The 19,910-nt window shown below is 36.3% G+C and overlaps 1 protein-coding gene across 6 annotated transcripts in view; it reads left to right on the forward strand.

The window, feature by feature from the left end:
* The window catches only part of LOC150103803 (exonuclease mut-7 homolog), a 317,319-nt gene that overhangs the window by 23,685 nt on the left and 273,724 nt on the right, over positions 1–19,910 (forward strand). For all 6 annotated transcript variants that reach the window (XM_090396546.1, XM_090396545.1, XM_090396544.1 and 3 more), the window contains one exon: positions 16,439–16,895. In XM_090396546.1, the coding sequence (XP_090252672.1) occupies positions 16,509–16,895 (387 nt within the window). In that variant the 5' untranslated portion in view covers positions 16,439–16,508. The remainder of the gene's footprint in view (positions 1–16,438; positions 16,896–19,910) is intronic.

The following is a 19,910-nucleotide window of genomic DNA, read 5'->3' on the forward strand; positions in this document are numbered from 1 at the left end:
TCTTAAGGAATAATAACAAATAAGTGATTATAAATAATTTGTTTAACCACGCTACCGGCCAAGACGTCTATAGACGTCAAGGTTGTCATGGATGTGAAGTGCATATTAAAATTGTAATACTATTGATATTACATTGAAATATATGATGGATACAAAGTGTTTGAAGATGCATATTTGATCCATAATGGCCTGTAAGGTGGTTAAGACAAATCTCTAAAATATAATTAACATTTAAACAAAAATGTAATTTATTTTGATATAATTAATGAATAATATTTTTAAGTATTTCCTCTCGCCTGAAATCTTTGGCGTCTTTACTATCCTGTCACTTGTGTGGTCGCACATATTGCCGGCGCGCCCCTGGGTGGAGAGGATCTAGAGATAGTGACCAAGATTGTCACTATGACAGATCCATATACCATATTTTTCGATAGATAACACGCACCCCCAACATGTTCATCACTCCTTTTGCTGTATAGATAACGCGCATGTGCCAAAGAGCTAAAGATGTGAGAATATCTATTGTCCATGTGTTGCAGGAATCGAAAAGAATTGCACAAAACGATAATATAAAGGATTTCAAGGCCTACCCATTTTGGGTTATGAAGAGAAACAGTTTAAATGTGCGCTCCTCCACTAGTGTCGGACAGAATTTGCCGTGCGACTGGGAAGTGAAAGTAGCTAAATTTCATTTGTTTCTGAGAGAAAACTTGTGTGGGGTTGATCCTTGTCACTTTGGGGATATGGATGAGGTTCCCATAAGTTTTGACATGCCTAGTTCTAGGACTGTGAATCTGAAGGTAGCAAAAGAGGTTTCAGTTGCTACAGCAGGGCACGAAAGGTCTAACTTTACTGTGGTTCAAAGACAATTTGCGGGCTAAGTGGGAAGACTTAACAAAACAGGGCAGATGAAAAGAATGTCATATAAAGATATAGTTACGTGGATTGTACTGCTGTAAGTGAAAACTGTGTTAGAAATGTTTTCATTAAAGCACAAGGGAATGCAGTGGTGTCCAGTGACAATGATTATGAAGCTGAAGAAATACCAAATGAAATTTTTAACACAATTGATTCTTTCAATATTGAGTCTGATGAAGAATTTTTTGGATTTGAATAGTGTAGTGTTCAATAAATATTAAGTAATACTTCTACCTTAGTTTTGTTATTACATTTGATATATCTCTCATGCCTTTCAAATGTATACTGTGCATGTTCATTTTTAAACGAATTTAGACTTTTTTGTATAGATAACGTGCACGTTATCTATCGAAAAATACTGTATAGGATCAATTGAAAGCATGCAGGTTGCAAAGTTTACTGATGGAAAAGGGGATATGATAGAAACTTTTAAGTTACTCAAGGGTTCTATAAGATTGATACAACAGAAATATTTTAATAATGATGAGTAGGGAGAGAAAAGGGGAAATTGTGTAGGATCAGTAAGTATGCAAACTAGATTTTTGCTTGGACAGTGATAATAAACTGGAATGGATTGCTAGATGTCATTGTTGTTTTGTTAAATATGTGGCTTCCACTCACGAAAGGTTTATTTGTAAACATATAGTACATTCATATCATGAAGGGTAAGGATTATTTTTCTGTTTTTATTAATTTTATATATTTTTTGCATTTTTAAATTATTTTTTACATAGTCCAGAAACTGCTCTAGAGAACAAACATGGAACTTCTTTCAAGAAACTTCAGACCTCCAATAAGTCCAGTGATGGTCTCACATTAGGCAATGACATTCATCTCCCACCTACTAAACACAATCTCAAACATCTCTTTCCACAGCAGGATTTGAACCTGCAGCCTGTTGGTTGTAGAGCAGATATGCTAACCAGGCTGGCAAGTATAGATCAGTACTTGAGAGAGAGATAAAGCCATCAAAAAACTGAAATGTGGAAAGGCAACTGGGGGTAGGGGACAACTAGAAATTTTCAGAAGTATGGCCAGAAGGTTAAATTCTGGGTGATCAGAATAGAAATCTGATAATATTCATCTAAAATGAGAAATGGAAATAAAGATGAATGTCAAAGTAGAGAAATTGCTGCTGAGTATTCTAGATAGATTTATGTAAGCATTCTTTAGAAGAATTAATACTTTCTTATATTTTGACAACTTACATTGCCATCATCAGGGTTCACAAAACTATGTGCACGCAGACACACGCTAACAGTGGGCTGAAGAAAGGCAACCAAAGGTAGGCCTAGAGTCCTAAATGGTGTCCCCTAGTGAGCTAAATTGGGTGGTCTTGGCCATTGGTCTGAATATCTGAGGATGAGTGCTTCTCAAACGGAGCACTCTCGTGCACCCACATTTGTTGAGGTTTGGAATGTTTCTCATGGCAGAGGTAGACTTGAGGAGTAGCCTTTCATATTTGTATTTGCTGCAGTGTAATAGAGTGGTCTTCTTCCACCATATCCTATGTTGGGTGTTCAAAGCATGGACACCCACCATAGGATACATGGTCTGTAGTGGTTGTAAGGTTGTATTTCCTTGGGATTTTTGTTAATTTTTCAGATGTGGATAGTGATTTTGTGTAATCACTGCTCTCTAGGAGAAGATGGAGGGGACAGGAGGAATGTGTTTACAGGGTTTAACATTTTTTGGAGGTAGTTGTTGGCTAGGAAAGTGTTGAGAATATGGTCAAGTTCATGTTGTAATAGATTTCACGGTATGATATGAACACAGATGGATAAGAAAATAACTATTTATTAATTTAGAAGCTAATATTTCACTGGTATTATATCCAGCATCTTCAGAGCACACAACACAAAGTTTGTTACAAAAGCAAGACAACCACAATCTGGTGTAACAGTGGGGCTAGTATAAGTAATTGCAGCGTGCAACACAAGACTAAAGTCCTAATATGGCACCATCTAGGTAAAAAAAAAAAAAAAATTCAAAGTTTTGAAATAGTAGTCCAAATGATAGTCTTAGAAAGTTTTAAAAAATAAAATAAAATAAAAGTAATAAATATTAATTTGGTCTTAGGATGACTGTCTCCCAAATCTTTGGTAAATTTATACAGCCATACTTGTTAAGGTTTGGAGTATGTTTTAAGGCTTCTGTTGATTCCAGGAACAACCTCTCTGACTTGTAGAAGCTTCTGTGCATTACTTTTGTTTCTTTCCAATTGATCCTGTGTGCAGGGGTATCCAAAGCATGGTCTGCCAGACCCGACTTGCCATAGTGAAAGTGTCGGATATATTTTTTGTGTTCACTGAGGCGGATGTCCACAGTTCTTCCTGTCTGTCCGTAGTAGGCTTGATGGCAAGAACAGAGCACTTCATAGACTCCTGGATGTGATAAAGGAGTTCATTTGTCCTTAGGTGAAGCGCTTCACCTAAGGACAAATGCACTCCTTTATCACATCCTTTATCACATCCTATAACCGTGCCAGCCAAGCCTTACTCAGAGAACAAATTGCCGCCACTTGCCGTTTCCTGAGTGAAGCTAACTCAGCTATACAGGCACTCGAAGATGACCTTTCAAGCACCTTAAGCCACGAAATTTGGTCGATTTTGCGCGACATCTCGTGCACTGCAGTGGAGAAAGAGTTTAGATTAGTCCGAGATGGATGCATCAAAAAATTCGAAAATTTAAAAAAGGTCGCGATCTCTAAACCGCAACTTCCTACCAATACGGTAGTGAATCTGTCTTCACTAAGTATGAAACCTGAAGCACTCGACGCCCTCGCACGTGGCCACAACTTCGCCATTGCGCCCAAAAGAATACCTGCTGAGGATATCATAATACGGATTGAACGCGGGATCCGAGACCTCCCAAGCCACGTCGCCAACGATATTAGACTGGATGTAGCTTGTGTTCTGACCAAAGCCAAGCCACCTAAAACCAACATGCCCAGTAAAGAAATTAAATCTCTATTAGAATTAAAGAAAAACAAGAAAATAATAATCACCAAAGCTGACAAAGGGAATGCCACAGTATTGCTGAACCAAAAAGATTTCACAGGTAAGCTGAAATCTCTATTGTTAGATCGTGCCACTTACCTCCCTATCGAATACAATCCCACCAACTCACAAATTAGAAAACTACACAGGCTCCTTAAGAAGGTCACTTCTTGGCCTGTGGAAATCACCAACAAACTAAAATCATATAACTCCATACCCCCCCGTATTTATGGACTCCCAAAAATTCACAAGGAAAATGTGCCATTACGTCCCATAGTGGATGGCATTGATTCCCCCACATACAAATTAGCTAAACATTTGGCCAAAGCTATCTCACACTATACTGGCAACACACCTTCATACATAAAAAACTCAGCCCACTTCAAAGCCAGCATAGAAAACCTTTCACTCAAACACACTGACATAATGGTCAGTTTTGATGTGTCCTCCTTATTTACGAATGTCCCTCTCAAAGAATCCTTAGAGCTAATCCAAGCTAAATTTCCTCCCGATATCACAGCCCTATTTCAGTTCACAATGAACTCAGGCTATTTTGTTTGGCAAGGAAAATTCTACAAACAAATAGAGGGGACAGCCATGGGTTCTCCACTCTCCCCACCCTTGGCCAACTTTTATATGGAGACTTTTGAAGAGCAAGCATTGAACTTTCCCCACAAAAACCAACCATTTGGCTTCGCTATGTAGATGATGTATTCGCTATTTGGCCACATGGCTCCGATGCACTCCTCTCCTTCTTAACACACTTAAACAACCAAAACCCCAGAATCAAATTCGCCCTGGAAGAGGAAAAAAACAACTGCATTCCGTTCTTAGACACACTAGTCACCTGCCAGCCTGATGGAACCTTGGTTTTCTCAGTATATAGAAAACCCACCCATACAGGCAGATACATTCACCAACAATCCCCCCCCCCCTCACAACAATATGGAGTCATTAAGACACTACACAACAGGGCTAAACTTATCTGCTCGAATGACAATGCCCTAACCACAGAATGAAACCACATCCTCAACACGTTCTCAGCAAATGGCTGCCCCCCCCCCCAAAAAAAAAATCCAAAAAATATTAAAACCAGTAAACCACAACCCTCCCCCTCACAACAAGGATTACTCTAAATCCATCACCATACCTTACATCCGAGGCACCTCAGAAAAAATCACAAAAATCCTAAAAAAACATAACTTAACTTCTTGTTATAAACCATATAAAAAATTGGCATCCCTTATCTGCTCAACAAAAGACCAACCTCCCCCCCCCCCTAGACCTACCTGGTGTGTACCAGGTCCCTTGCAGCTGTAAGCTGTCCTACTTCGGCCAAACAGGCAGGACAGCAAATATCAGAATTTCAGAACACAAGGACTACATTTTGTTTCACCAATACAGCGACTCTGGTCTTGCTGACTATGCTCTGGATACCTGCCATAGAATACGGTGGAAAAAAGCCAGGATAGTACACCGTAGCAAATACAGATATGAAAGGCTTTTCATAGAATCAGCTTCAGCCCTAAGAAACAAGCCAAACCTCAACAAATTTGGCTGCATGAGACTTCCTCAAATTTGGGAAACCTACATCAGAAGACCTTCAGCCCAATCGCCCAAGAATACCAACATCGCCCGCACCATCAGGACTTTAGGAGAAATAATAGCTTCATTCTTCTTACTCATTTATTGTTTTTGCTGTGCCTGCGTGCACGTATCTTGTACCTAAGTTCTTGAAAATGGCAGCGTGACGTTGCCGAAATATAGAAATATATTAAAATTTATTTTAATGTATATCCTAGTACGTTGTAATTTCCTGAAATAATATAGTGAAAATGCATAACCAACCTCTAAGCCTTTCCACGAGAATTACTATCTCATTACTTGGTCTATAACAACATCCAACCAAGTATTTCATTCCATTCACCTCTATCTTACACCATACTGCCTCAAACCACTGGCACTATTTCCCTCTTGCATCTCAACTTTGTATGGACATAACTCTTTCTATGTCATCAATAGCACTCCCCCTCCTTTTTACCCCTTCTATCCTCACGAAACACATCAGACCCTTCCATCTCCATTCCTGTCAGGATGTCGTCCTCATCTAACCATGTCTCATTTATTACAACAATTTTTGGATGAACAGACTCAATTAGTGCAACCATTTCATCTGCCTTGTTTCGTGCCTTGTGGTTTCAATTTTACACTCTTAAATTTTTTCTGTATGGTTTAGGCACAGGGCAGGCAGATTGACAGTTATGTGTATACTATGTTATGCATAGAACTCCAGACCGTCATTTACAATTTATTATTATTGTCTTATTATTATTTTTTTTTAATTTAAATATTTGCATTCTGTCATCATCTTCATAAAATTCCTGACGTGTACCCTGAAGGGATGTACAGGATATGATAGAACTACATGCAAAACTTACATTGCTACTAACTTCCTATTTACAACATTCCTCCAAATCAATCTGTTACCTGTCAAACATTATCAGATCCTGTATTTCTGTCTTCTAAGGCAGGGCTTCCCAAACTTTTATAGGTTGAGACCAACTTTCAAAAACAGTAATTTTTCGGGACCCACTTGCCTGTAAGGAATATTTTGAAGGGAAGGGGATTGAATAAAAAATATCGCTTTACTACTTTTAAATTTTTTATTGAATAGACTTAATTAATATATAAATTTATTAATCACATACATAATGAGGTATATGTGAAGAATGGGCTTGTTTTCTATTTTTGCTGCCGATGTCTTGGACATCCACTTCAATATGTGTTATTTTCAGATGCAAAGAGTTGCATAATTGAAGTTTATTTTGAAATTTGTTTTTAATTTCTATCATTGCCGAAAATCCAACTTTACACATGTATGAAGTAGTAAAAAGAAGCAGCACTCTTAACGCTGTGGTGGTAGAAAGAGACCCAGTCAAAATCGGCTCACGACTGCCACTCTGTTCTAAGGTACTTATTACTGTATTATCAATCCACTTATATCTTGGTCTTCCTATGGATCTTTTTCTGGCAGAGAACACTTGTTTTGCCAACCTTTTCTTTCCCATTCTGTTTAAGTGACTATACCACCTGAGATTAAATCTGCTAACACATTCCCAGATACCAACAATGTCTAGTTCTGTCTTAATATCTCAGTTTTGAATATGATATTGCATTTGATGCCATCTGTTCACACCCCCTAATCTTTCTCAGGACTCTCATATCTGTGATCTGTTGTCTTTGGTCAAGTGTTTTATTTCTAACCCAGCTCTCATATCCATAAGTTAAAATTGGTTTGAACACTGTATTGTATACAGCTAATTTAGTGTTTTGACAAATTTCTGTATTATTCAATATAAATTTATTCATTCAACTTCCTACATACCAGCTTTTTTGATTCTGTTGTCTATTTCCATATTTAATTTACAGTCTTCACTAAATATTGTGCTTAAATAGCTGAAATGTTTTACTTGTTCTATAGGTTCTCATTCAGGATACAGTTGATGTTTTCAATGTTTCTGTCTTTGTCTTTGTCTTTTTACTGGATTGTCACACCAAACCTATTACAATAGTTATTCAATTTAGTCAGGGAATCTTGCAGACTTGTACTGGATTTATTTAGAAGTATAATATGATCTGCATAAAGTAAAGAGCTGAGATTAACATCTCCAATTTGATATCGGGTTTAATATCACTTTACTTCATAATGTGATACATATAGATAATGAATAACAGAGGGGATAATGTACATCCTTATCTGATGACAGATTTAACATTAAACCATATTCATGTACTTCCTTCAATTCTAACTGCTGACTTACAACTCAAATTAAGATTAAGTATTGCTTGATATAATGCCCCTTGATATATATGAAAGAGATAAACCAAGGGGTCCGACAGGGATGTCCCCTCTCAGCAACTCTTTTTAATATCTACTTAAATAAATAATAAAATGGAATAAAAATTTACATCAAGGAATTAAACTTTCTCCTACAGTAAACTTAAACACTCCCCTATTTGCCAACGACCAAATAATAATTACAAATTCTGAAGATAACTTACAGAAAGCTATTTTAGATCTAAATGAGATATCCAAAGATTATGGTATGATAATATCAACAGAAAAATAAAAAACTATGGCCTTTAAAGGACAAGATCCAGCAATAACTAAAATAGTAATAGATAACAAGATCGTAGAACAGGTGAATTCATTTAACTACCTAGAATGTATGATCATGTATGAAAATGAAAAAGATATAAATGTAAATATTGCAAAATATTTAAAAATAACAGGTGTAATTAAAATGAAAAGCTAAACGGCTTGTTTTCTGGCAACTTAATAGTTATTAAAGGGATAAAAATCCTATGTTTTTATATAGTCAGTAAGTGAAACTCAAGATCGAGAACTACGATCTATGAGTTTCAATGCCGAAAAACTATCGGCGAAGGCAATTCGAAGCAAAGGTGGAACAGGATCCCTCACTATTCTTGATATTCTCTCATAATGTAAAACACAGCTCCTAGGAGATGTAATACTGTCATTACATTATGAGGAGAGGTCACTACCCAGACCGGTTTCAACCCTTTTTGAGGTCTCATCAGTGAGTAGGTACACCTGGAAGATATCAAAGCTTAGTGAAAAGAACTTACATACCTTCACTATACAAATGTGGCAACTTAGTAGTTATTAAAGGGATAAAAATCCTATGTTTTTATATAGCCAGTAAGTGAAACTCAAGATCGAGAACTACGATCTATGAGTTTCAATGCCGAAAAACTATCGGCGAAGGCAATTCGAAGCAAAGGTGGAGCAAAGTTGCCAGAAAACTAGCCGTTTGGCTTTTCATTTTAATTACAAAATATAAGCACACCTTTATGGCATTCGTATAGTGAAGGTATGTAAGTTCTTTTCACTAAGCTTTGATATCTTCCAGGTCTACCTATTCACTGATGAGACCTCAAAAAAGGTTGAAACCAGTCTGGGTAGTGACCTCTCCTCATAATGTAATGACAGTATTACATCTCCTAGGAGCTGTGTTTTACATTATGAGAGAATATCAAGAATAGTGAGGGAGCTTGCTCCACCTTTGCTTTGAATTGCCTTCGCCGATAGTTTTTCGGCATCGAAACTCGTAGATCGTAGTTCTCGATCTTGAGTTTCACTTACTGGCTATATAAAAACATAGGATTTTTATCCCTTTAATAACTAATAACAGGTGTAATTAACTCTATATTTAAACGAAACCTAGTTCAAAAACAAACCAGACTAAAAGTATACAATACATTAGCCCTACCAGTCTTCATGTATGGAAGTGAAATCTGGACAATAAAACAAAATGACAAACAAAGATTAACAACAGCAGAAATGAAATTTATGAGAAAAACTGCTAAGTATACCCTATGTAGAAAGTATTTTACCTTGGGTATATTAAATGTTAAAAAAATACCAAGCTATTTTAAACCTGGTTTTACTCCATTTCCCAAGTAAGCAAACAGAAAAACAAGTCAAGTTTGCGCCTGCAAGTGTTGCAAGTCTAGCTGATCCTGCACATAGTGCAATACCACTTGTTCTGATAAAATACTTATAAGCTGTATTACTAAAATCTTGTTCTTTATCTTGTAAATCTTGTATTACTAAAATCTTGTAAAAACTTGTTCTGGTAAAAAACTTATAAGCTCTGTATTACTAAAATCTTGGTATTTCTAGCCTGGCTCCCACTGATGAGACCTCAGTAAAGGTCGAAACCGGTCTGGGTAGTGGCCCCTTGCCTTTAATACAAAGCATCATACATCTCCTCCAGGAGATGTGCTTTGCATTAAGGGTAAATATTAAGATTAGTGATCAGAGCTTATTCTACTTTTACCATGAGTTGCCTTGGTCTTGCTCTACGTGCAGGATCAGCTAGACTTGCAACACTTGCAGTCGCAAACTTGGCTTGTTTGTCTGTTTGTTTACTTGGGAAATGGAGTAAAACCAGGTTTAAAATAGCTTAGTATTTTTTTAACAAAGTATACCCTATTTGATCACAAAAGAAGTGAAGAAATTATGAAAGAATTAACCAAGAACCAGTAATAGAAAAAATTAAAAAATATAAACATAAATGAATGGAACACGTTCAAAGAATGAAAACAGAAAGATTACCAAAACAAGCCTAAAAGTACAAGCCATTAGGAAAAAGAAAACCAGGATGTCCTCTTAACTGATTCAACGATGACTTCTAAGGCCGGAACAGGCCATGTTAGACCTAAATCCTTGATACGCATGATGATGATGATAATGCCCCATATACACCATACAACTGTAGTGTTTTGAATAGTTTTTCTCCTCACACATTGTCATATGACTTTTCCAGATTTACAAAACTTAAATACAGATCTTTGTTATATTTCGATGATTTCTCAACTATTTGTTATAAAGTTAAAATCTGATCATGACAGCCTCTATCTGGCCTGAATCTAACTTGTTTAACCAAGCTTCCCTTCCACAATCCTTCTCAACCATTTCTCAAGTATACTTGGATAAATCTTACCAGGAAAACTCAGTAGGGAAATAACTCTGTAATTCTCACATTCAGTTTTAGTTTCCTTTTTTTACATATGGGTACTATAAGAGCTCTCTTGTAATTGTCTGGAATTTGCCCCTCTGTCTGATATCTTTTTCTCCAGTTTTCACGTCACCTTTATCATTACTAATTCCTTTTACAGCACTCTTTACTCTATTTCTGAACTTCTTCAACAACCTCCAGAATATCTTGCCACCTTCCTGATATTTATTTTCTCTGTTCTTACCAAAGTCTTCCCATGACTTTTGTTTAGCTATTTTTACACAGTGTTAGTTTTCTTACATTTGTCTCTGTATTCTCTAAGTGCACAAGCTGACTTAATCACCAGGAACTTTTGATATACCTTCTTCTTTTCCTTCACTGCCTCTCCAACTTCCTGTGTCTACTATGGAGTTCTGATTTTTCTATCCTTGCAGACAACTTCACCACATACCTCTGGCTTAATCAATCAGTGTTTTCTTTATGGCTTGCCACTGAATTTCCAAGGTTTGGTTCCCATTCTCAAACTCTTTCATTTTTTCTTGAATAATATTTGTGTATTTTAGTCTACAATTCACATCTGAGAACAGGAACCAAACATTGGAGATTCAGTGGTAAGTCTTGAAGAACACCCTGATTGATTCAGCCGGAGAGGCATGTGGTGAGGTTGTCTGCAAGGATAGAAAAATCAGAACTCCATTTTGGACACAGGAAGTTAAAGAGGCAGTGAAGGAAAAGAAGAAAGCATATCAAAAGTTCCTGGCAAATAAGTCAGCTTGTGCTCTTAGAGAATACAGAGACAAATGTAAGAAAGCTAAACACTGTGTAAAACTAGCTAAACAAAAGTCATAGAAAATAAATATCAAGAAGGTGGCAAAATATTCTGGAGTTTGTTGAAGAAGCTTAGAAATTGAGGAAAGAGTGCTGTATAAGGAGTTAGAGATGATAAAGATGACATTTAAACAGGAGAAAAAGATATCTTTGAAGTATGGAGTAATTACTTTGAAAAATTGCAGAATGAAATAAGCAGTGATAGCACAGTGGTAAAAAAACACTCAACAGGCATACACTCAGGATATGTCCATACTTGAAGTAGAAAAAGCCATCAAAGGTTTGAAATGTGGATAGGCAGCAGGAGTAGATTATATTCAACCAGAAATGCTGAAGTATTGTGGTAAAAACATCTTACAGTGGCTGCACTACATAGTTCAGAAGGCCTGAACATTGGGATGAATTCCCGATGATTGGAGTGGAACTTTCATCATACCCATATATAAAAAGGGAAATAAAACAATGTGAGAATTACAGAGGTATTTCCCTACTGAGTGTTCCTGGTAAGATTTATGCAAGTGTACTTGGGAAACGGTTGAGAAGAATTGTGGAAGAAAAGCTTGGTGAAGAACAAGCTGGATTTAGGCCGAATAGAGGCTATCAGGATCAGATCTTAACTTTACGACAAATAGTTGAGAAATCATGGGAATATGAAACAAAGATCTGTATTTAAGTTTTGTTGATCTGGAAAAGGCATATGACAAGGTGCCAAGAGGGAAGCTATTCAATACGCTACAGTTATATGGTGTCAGTGGGTTATATCAAGCAATACTTAGTCTTTATTTGAGTTGTAAGTCAGCAGTTAGAATTGAAGGAAGTACAGGAAGATGGTTTAATGTTAAATCTGGTGTCAGACAAGGATATACATTATCCCCTCTCTTATTCATTATCTATGTGTATCACATTATGAAGGAAAGTGGTATTAAACATGATATCAAAATTGGAGATGTTAATGTCAGCTCTTTACTTTATGTGGATGTTATACTTCTAAATAAATCTGCTACAAGTCTGCAAGATTCCTTGACTAAATGCATTAACTGTTATAATAGATATGGTATGAAGGTTAGCAATAAAAAGACAAAGACAATGAAAATAGGCAGAATCGTTGAAAATATCAACTGCATTGTGAACAGAGAACCTGTGGAACAAGTAAAACATTCAGCTACTTAGGCATGATTTTTAGTGAAGATTAAATTAAATATGGATATAGACAATCGAATCAACAAAGCTGGTATGGTAGAAAGTCAATTGAATAAATTCATATGGAATGAGAGTGAAATTAGTCGGAACAGTAAATTAGCTGTATACAAGACAGTGTTCAAACCAGTTTTATCTTATGGATCTGAGAGCTTGGTTAGAAGTAAAACACTTGACCGAAGACTAGAGACTGCAGATATGAGAGTCCTGAGAAAGATTAGAGGCATGAACAGATGTCATCAATGGCAATATATGTTAAAAATGAGGATATTAGGAAAGAACTTGACATTATCAGCATCCAGGTATGCTTTTGCGGAGCTAATCTCAGGTGGTATGGTCACTTAAACAGAATGTGCGAGGAAAGATTAGCAAAACAAGTGTTCTCCGCCAAGTTGGCAGGAAAACGAACCAGAGAGAGAAGACCAACATATAGGTAGATTGATACTGTACAAAGTGCCTTAGACGATAGAAATATAAGATCTGATAATGTTGGAGTCTTGACAAGTATACAGACTGATTTGGAGGAAAATTGTAGATAGGAAGTTAGGAATGATGTAAATTTTTCATGTAGTACTATCATATCCTGTACACCCCTTGAGAGTACATGGCAGGAATTTGATGATGATGATTCACATCTGAGAGCTGGTCAACTTTTATTTGCCTTAAAACTCTCTTACATGTTCTTCTTTTCAGTATGAAATTCAATTTTATCCTGCTCAAGACTTAAACAGTGATCAATTGCAATTTCAAATCCTCTGTACACTCTAGTGTCCTGCACCAATGAGAAAGCATCACTAAACAATAATATAGTTAATGAGACTTTTCTTATTCTTTGTCTCTTCTCTCCATGTGAATTTTTGCAAATTTTTATGTTGGAACATTGTGTTAGTAATAACCAGTCCATGTCCTGAGCAAAAATCCAACAGGTATTTGCCATTATTATTATTATCTTTACTCTTTTTTCCAAATTTTCCCAAAATATTTCTGTATATCTGACAATCATTTCCTACTCTGCTATTTACATCTCCAACAAGGATCAACTTTTCCTTTTTCATATTGTCAGTTGCTTTCTCTAAATCCTCAAAAAATTCCTCCCAGTTCTATCTTAGTAAGATCTTCTGTGTGACCATAGAAACTAATAAGGCTCATTATCCAGTTCTCCATTTTGATATTGCCTGCTATTCAAGATTAGCCTTGTATTTAGTATTGAACACTATAGCTACTCTTTCTTTTCCCTGATTGTTATTGCCTGAATATAACATTTTGCATTTGTTGCTCAGAAAAATCTCACCAGATTTTTTTTTTTTTTTTTTTTTTTTTTTTTTTTTCCAGTCACCCCTATTATGTCAATCTGGTGTATCCAATTCTTCTGCTAATTCCATTTCTTTGCCATTCAGTCTTCTTATGTTGATAGTACCGATCTTGAACTCTGGTGATTCTGAGTTGGGATGTGTTTCAGGATTTGTTCCATTGTTCACCCTAGTTCTCTGGCAAAAACAGCAGAGGCCTTGTTTAACTGGGTTATGCCCCAGCTGACATGAAATTCTATCATGTTGTGCAATCAATTTAACACTGTGGTTTAAGCCTGTTTCTCAAACTTCAGATATCCACGTACCCCTTGTTAAATTTTCATTATTACCTAGTACCCCTAATTAATAAAAAAATAATCCATTAATTAATTATAATTAATAAATTAATTCTTTAAATTAATAAATTAAAATTAAATATCTATTTTATTTGAATTTATATGTTCATGTAAACAAAAAATATGATATATTTTAAAATTTTGGTTCTCTAGAGATGTCAGACGACACACTCTTATTAGTTTCATTTGATCCAGATGCAAAATCAACGTTTTCTTGTTGCTTATAGCTACTTGTATTTGCTATATTGCTCTCTTTTGGGGGTTTTATAAATCCAATCTTTAACCAATGATCTATACATAAGAATTAGAAAGCTAAATAAAATACTGTATTTTAAATTAAGGGGATATAAAATCCACATTGTTTTAAAACCGAATAAGAAACTCAAAGATTGGAATCAGAGAGTTTCATGCCGAATATAGTAAACTATAAAGTATCGGTGATCACTGGCGTGAGCTAATGCAAGTGACCCTAGTACGTAGTACAATATCGGACAACTCGTTGCAAAGGTGGGGAAAGTTCAGATCGCTATTCTTAGGTATTTTCCATAATGTAAAAACACATTTCCTAGGAAATGTATGCTGTTATTACATTATAGAGGGAGGTCACTACCCAGACCGGTTTCAGCCTTTTTTGAGGCCTCATCAGTGAGTAGCTAGACCATAATACCAACGTGTATAGCGAAAAGAACTTATATACTCTGCTATACGAGTTTCCAAAGAGGTGCAACCATTAAGTTACTTGAGCTAATGCAAGTGACTAGGGTCACTTGCATTAGCTCACACCAGTGATATTCGGCATGAAACTCTCTGATTCCAATCTTTGAGTTTCTTATTCGGTTTTAAAACAATGTGGATTTTATATCCCCTTAATTTAAAATATTGTTTATATCGCCGAAATGAAGCTTATTAGCTCTTTATATTTAAGTAATAAAATACTGTATTTACACGAATATAACTAACTTTTTTCCCAAAATTAAAGCTAAAAAATTGTGTGGCGAGATACGTGCGGGAATTTTCGGAAATTAAAGTTTTCAGAAAAAAACTGAAAATGGTGCGACGTACCAAGAAGCTCCTACTCGCTATCACTACTTTTGGCATCGAGAACAGTTTCTTTTTGTGCATCGTCAAAGTGATCTACCCAAATAGCGTCGTCTTCTTTCCAATTATTTCAAGCAAAAATTACCAGTAATTTACAAGACTTGAGATACATAGAGCAGCGAAGAACTGCATATGATTGGATATGATTGGTGCGGTATTAACAAAAGATTGCGCGAACCAAAGACAAATTAGCATTTCAACAGCTGAGTTGAAATGCTAATTCCCTTCAACCGAATTCCATAATATCTGAAACACATTCACTGTATATTTCTTAGTTTTAACACGTTAACGTGTTAAAACTAAGAAATAGGTGTCAAGCAAAACATATGTTCCACCGGCAACATATGGTTTTACTTGGCAGTTTCTGATGGAGAGGGGATGTGATTCATTAGTTAGTGCCATTTTATCAGGGTTGTCTCTAATTGCACTGTTTGTTAAAAAATATAATGACTCCTTTAATTATACATAACCGAAAATTGGCACATACCCACTAACAACCTTTCGCATACCCTAGAGGGGGGGGGGTACGCATACCACACTTTGAGAAACACTGGTTTAAGCCAATAAGAATGCAATTTCATCAGCTGAATCCCAGATTGCCTGCCCATCCTCATTTGTTCAGTATCCAGGTGGATACCTAACAGGATGCACCACAAGGTGAGGATTGGACATTAGGTCAGAAGCCCTGTTGGTTCTCCGTATTCCTTTAAAGACTATGTGGAGGTCACCTGTCAGTTTAAGCACCCCTTCAATCTTTTGTAAAAACCTTAAAGATTCCTTTTAGTGTAAATTTTTAATTATTCACCATATGTGTTAAGGAATGTGTCATCTCCATAAGGTTTGTTTTTATATATCCTTTTTAGTTATTCAACCCACATCTGAGTCCTGACGAGACTTCATAAAATATCATAGACTGTGTGTTATATGTGCATTTTTAGTATGTGAATTTACTATTAAATATTGATATGCCAGAAAAGAGAGGAAATGTATAAAAGAACAGCAGGTTCCCTAAAACTTCATAATACATAGTTTGAATACAAATCATAATAGATGAGGTGGCTTATTTGAGAGTATGCCAACTTGATATTTCAGATGTTTAGATTCAATTTTGATTGTTATTTAAATGAAGCAATTGATTAAGAATATATTGAGTTTTTTAAATTATTTATGTCGTAAATTTTATTAAGTATGTTTGAATTTTTATGTAGGATAGTAAAAAGAGTTGCAAGCTTTCAACATCAATGTGCGTCCTTAGTCCTGCTGGCTGATCGTTTAAAAATGTCGATTACCTTGCAAGATGTGGAATCTTTATGGACAAGCAATAAGCACAAAGAAACAATATTTTTACTCCTTACAGACCATTTTTCCAAAGCTGAGAATTGTTACAAATGTCTATTAGAATTGATAAGTCCAGCATTAAATACAAAGGCAAGAAAAGTAGGATTAATTGTTGCCATATTAGAAATATTCAACCAGTGGATTTATGATAAACCAGAAAGGGCTCACCTTAATACAGATATAAAAGATCAAGCATTTCATTTGGTCTTGCATGAAAAGAAACTGTGCATTTTAAAACTAGTCTTTGAAATTTTTAAATTAGCTGATGATGCCTCTCATTTTAAAAGTGATATTGATGCTCTTTTGTATCAGAAAAAATATTCCCTGGTAGGTAACGTGCAGAATATAGAGGTTAATCTTTAGTTTGCAATCATTTCACTGATTAACTTTACTATCTCAATTGAAATATAAAAGAAACTTAGCTTTATGCATTTATACAGATGTGATATACACTGCTTGGAAAGAAGCCAATGGACACCATAGTGTGAGGAACAAACAGCTGTGGCACCCACCTTAATAAGAAGTAGGACCTCCTTTCGTTGCAATGAATCTCTGGGCCATACTTTCCACAAAGCATATGATAGTGATCAATGGGAATTTTTGACCATTCTTCCTGTAGGCATGTAATGAGGCTCTAGACTGTTGTGGAGCAGATGTGTCAAGCATGATGACATTCATGTCTGCAAACCACACAGTTAGAGCAGCAGCCTTATGACACAGTGCATTGTCTTGCTGAAAGAGACAGTGGTCAGTTCTGTAGAAATTCCACAAAGTAGAAAGCATTGCATTGTCCAAAATATTCAGATACCCCTTGGAGTTCAATGTTTGTGGCACCACAAACAGAGGTCTGAGGCTAAACCAGAAACGCAGGACCATACCATCACACTGCCACCTCTGAATTCATAGGGGTTACACACTGGTAAGAGATGTTCACTCTTTGTACCACTGAAGATGACACTGCATTGGTTCGGATAATGTGGGTCTTACATATCGCAGTCATACCATGTAAACTCATGTTGTGAACCTTGGTTTTGAATCTTTCTGTGCAGATTTGTATTCCGGTCGATGTCTGGAACTCCACATTGAACGTGCCGACCGTCAAATGTGGGTTTTTACATAGTATCCTTCGAAGTACCCTACAATCACGTTCAGTGAGTGTGGTGGGTTGTCCACTGCAGATAACACTTCCAGTTGACTTCCTGTGCTTCCATCTCAGTATGATATCGCTGATTGTTGACATGGGATGGCCCAGTTTGTGAACAGATTGGCCTGCAACTGGGCATCCTATCACAATGCCTCTTTCAAACTATGTCAGTTCCCTTCTTACAGTCATTTCACCTGGACACAGTTGCACTGACTTGGGAGCATCATATTTCTCCAATTTATACCAGCTACAAACGCCTGACTCGTAACATGGCACGATGCACCTTGCCCATGGGGGGGGGGGATGTCCGTTGACTTCTTTCCAAGCAGTGTATTTATGTTAGTTTATATAGATATAAATGAAGTGTCTATAAACGTCTATATTTATATGGATATTGTCCTTGTAGGCAAAGTGCTAATGTATTTTTTTTTTTTAATCTCTCCCAAGAGATTGCAGAACCTAGATCACAATAGTGTCATATGTAAGGGCCAAAATTAAGGGAGAAGGAACCTGATTTTTGAGAACTAGAGGTTGTGGATGATGGGGAGGAAGAGGAGACACAGGTTTTATACATTTGATGTTAGACTGTAAAAAAAGTTGAAAAGCTGTTGTTTTAGTATGCTTAGTAAAAAAGAGAAGAATGATAAATGCCAGTTCATTGGAGCAGAGATCATGGAAGTGTCCATAAAAGAGACATGAAGCTGAAACAGTGGTTGAAGTATGTCAGTGAGAGAGATTTTATCAGCCAGATGGCTTTCCTTGCTCATAAAAAAAAAAGTGATATTTGTGTATCTATATTCAAAACACTAAATCTGTGTGATATACAGGAAAACTTTATGCAGAGCGATATGTATGTTATTCTTTGAAGTGGTAATTTAACAGAAAGAAATTATTTGACATCTAAACTTGTGGAAACAAGACTCCAACATACAGATGCATGCATGCACATGTGCACACACACATACACACCTGTTTCCAGGTGCATGACACTTATCAAACAAGATAGGGAAATTTTCAGATCTTTCGCATGTTCCTTCGCATTCAGTATTGCATGCAAATCCACTTGTAACTGATACAGGAAAAATGTAGCAGCATTAAAACTCAAAATGCAGAAGAAAAATTAACAAAGAACTTTAGCAGAAACTACCAGGGGTTTAAAAAAAAAGAAAGAAAGATTGGATAAATGTTAGGGTTATATGGAAACTTTCTCAACTTTTTTTTTTAAAATGTTTATCACATCCTCAAAAGATTGTAAACTTATGTATAGATATAATAAAATATTATATATTTGGTGTTATATTTTTTCTATATCAAGTTAATAGTGGATTTCATGCAGTACTGAATGCATGAAAGAGTTAGATAATCTGGTTCCTGTTCTGCAATAATGCACTTTTTTCAAGAGAATTTCCATTACTTATATAAAAGGCATTGAATACTTCATGGTACTTCACTACTCACAAACATTTCTTACACTTGGAGAAAGGATAAACCAAGAATATAACCAGGTGAAAAAACTTTCAACATCTATCTCTAATCCAAAATATTTTGATAATAATGGTGGAGAAGTTCTACAGAGAATTGTGGGAGATCAGGGGAGAACCAGAGGTCATCCCTGGAAACTGTATAAAAAGGGTGTGAGTAGGGGAGTGAGAGGCAGGTTTTTTTCGTGCAGAGTTGTGAATGATTAGAATGCCTTCCCTGAGAGTGTGGTGTCTGCAAGGAGTTTGAGTGTGTTTAAGACACGGTATGATGAAATGTGTGTGTGATAAAAGGACCTCCCAGATGAGTCTTTGACTCCAGAGGGCTTGTTTAATAATAATAATAATATAATAAGGTGTGGCACCTTTTGACTACTTGTATATGGATGATATATGACTTCTGCATTACTTTAACCTTGGGTCTGGTTCCCACTAATGCGGCTTTGAGTGGATGCTGAAGTGGTCTCCTTAGGTGTGGGAGCCACTGAAGTAGATGCTCTCTCTGAGATATGAGTGACCCCACTTGGTGGTGGGGTGGGCCTGCTACTGCTAAGGGCTCCGTTCAGTGACCTGGTGGGCCGGTCACTGCTGAGTAATGAGTTAAATGATCCTTTGGGTGATCTGAGGGATCAAACGAGAGAGGTATTCCCACACTTAAACATACCTCAAAGTCAAAACTGGTCTAGATAGTGGCCCTTTCCATGATGCATAGCATTATAC

This window comes from Typopeltis vanoorti, chromosome 8 (assembly GCF_054136105.1).
Source record: "Typopeltis vanoorti isolate ZY-2024b chromosome 8, IOZ_Tvanoo_1.0, whole genome shotgun sequence".
In the NCBI taxonomy this organism is placed as follows: Eukaryota; Metazoa; Arthropoda; class Arachnida; order Uropygi; family Thelyphonidae; genus Typopeltis; species Typopeltis vanoorti.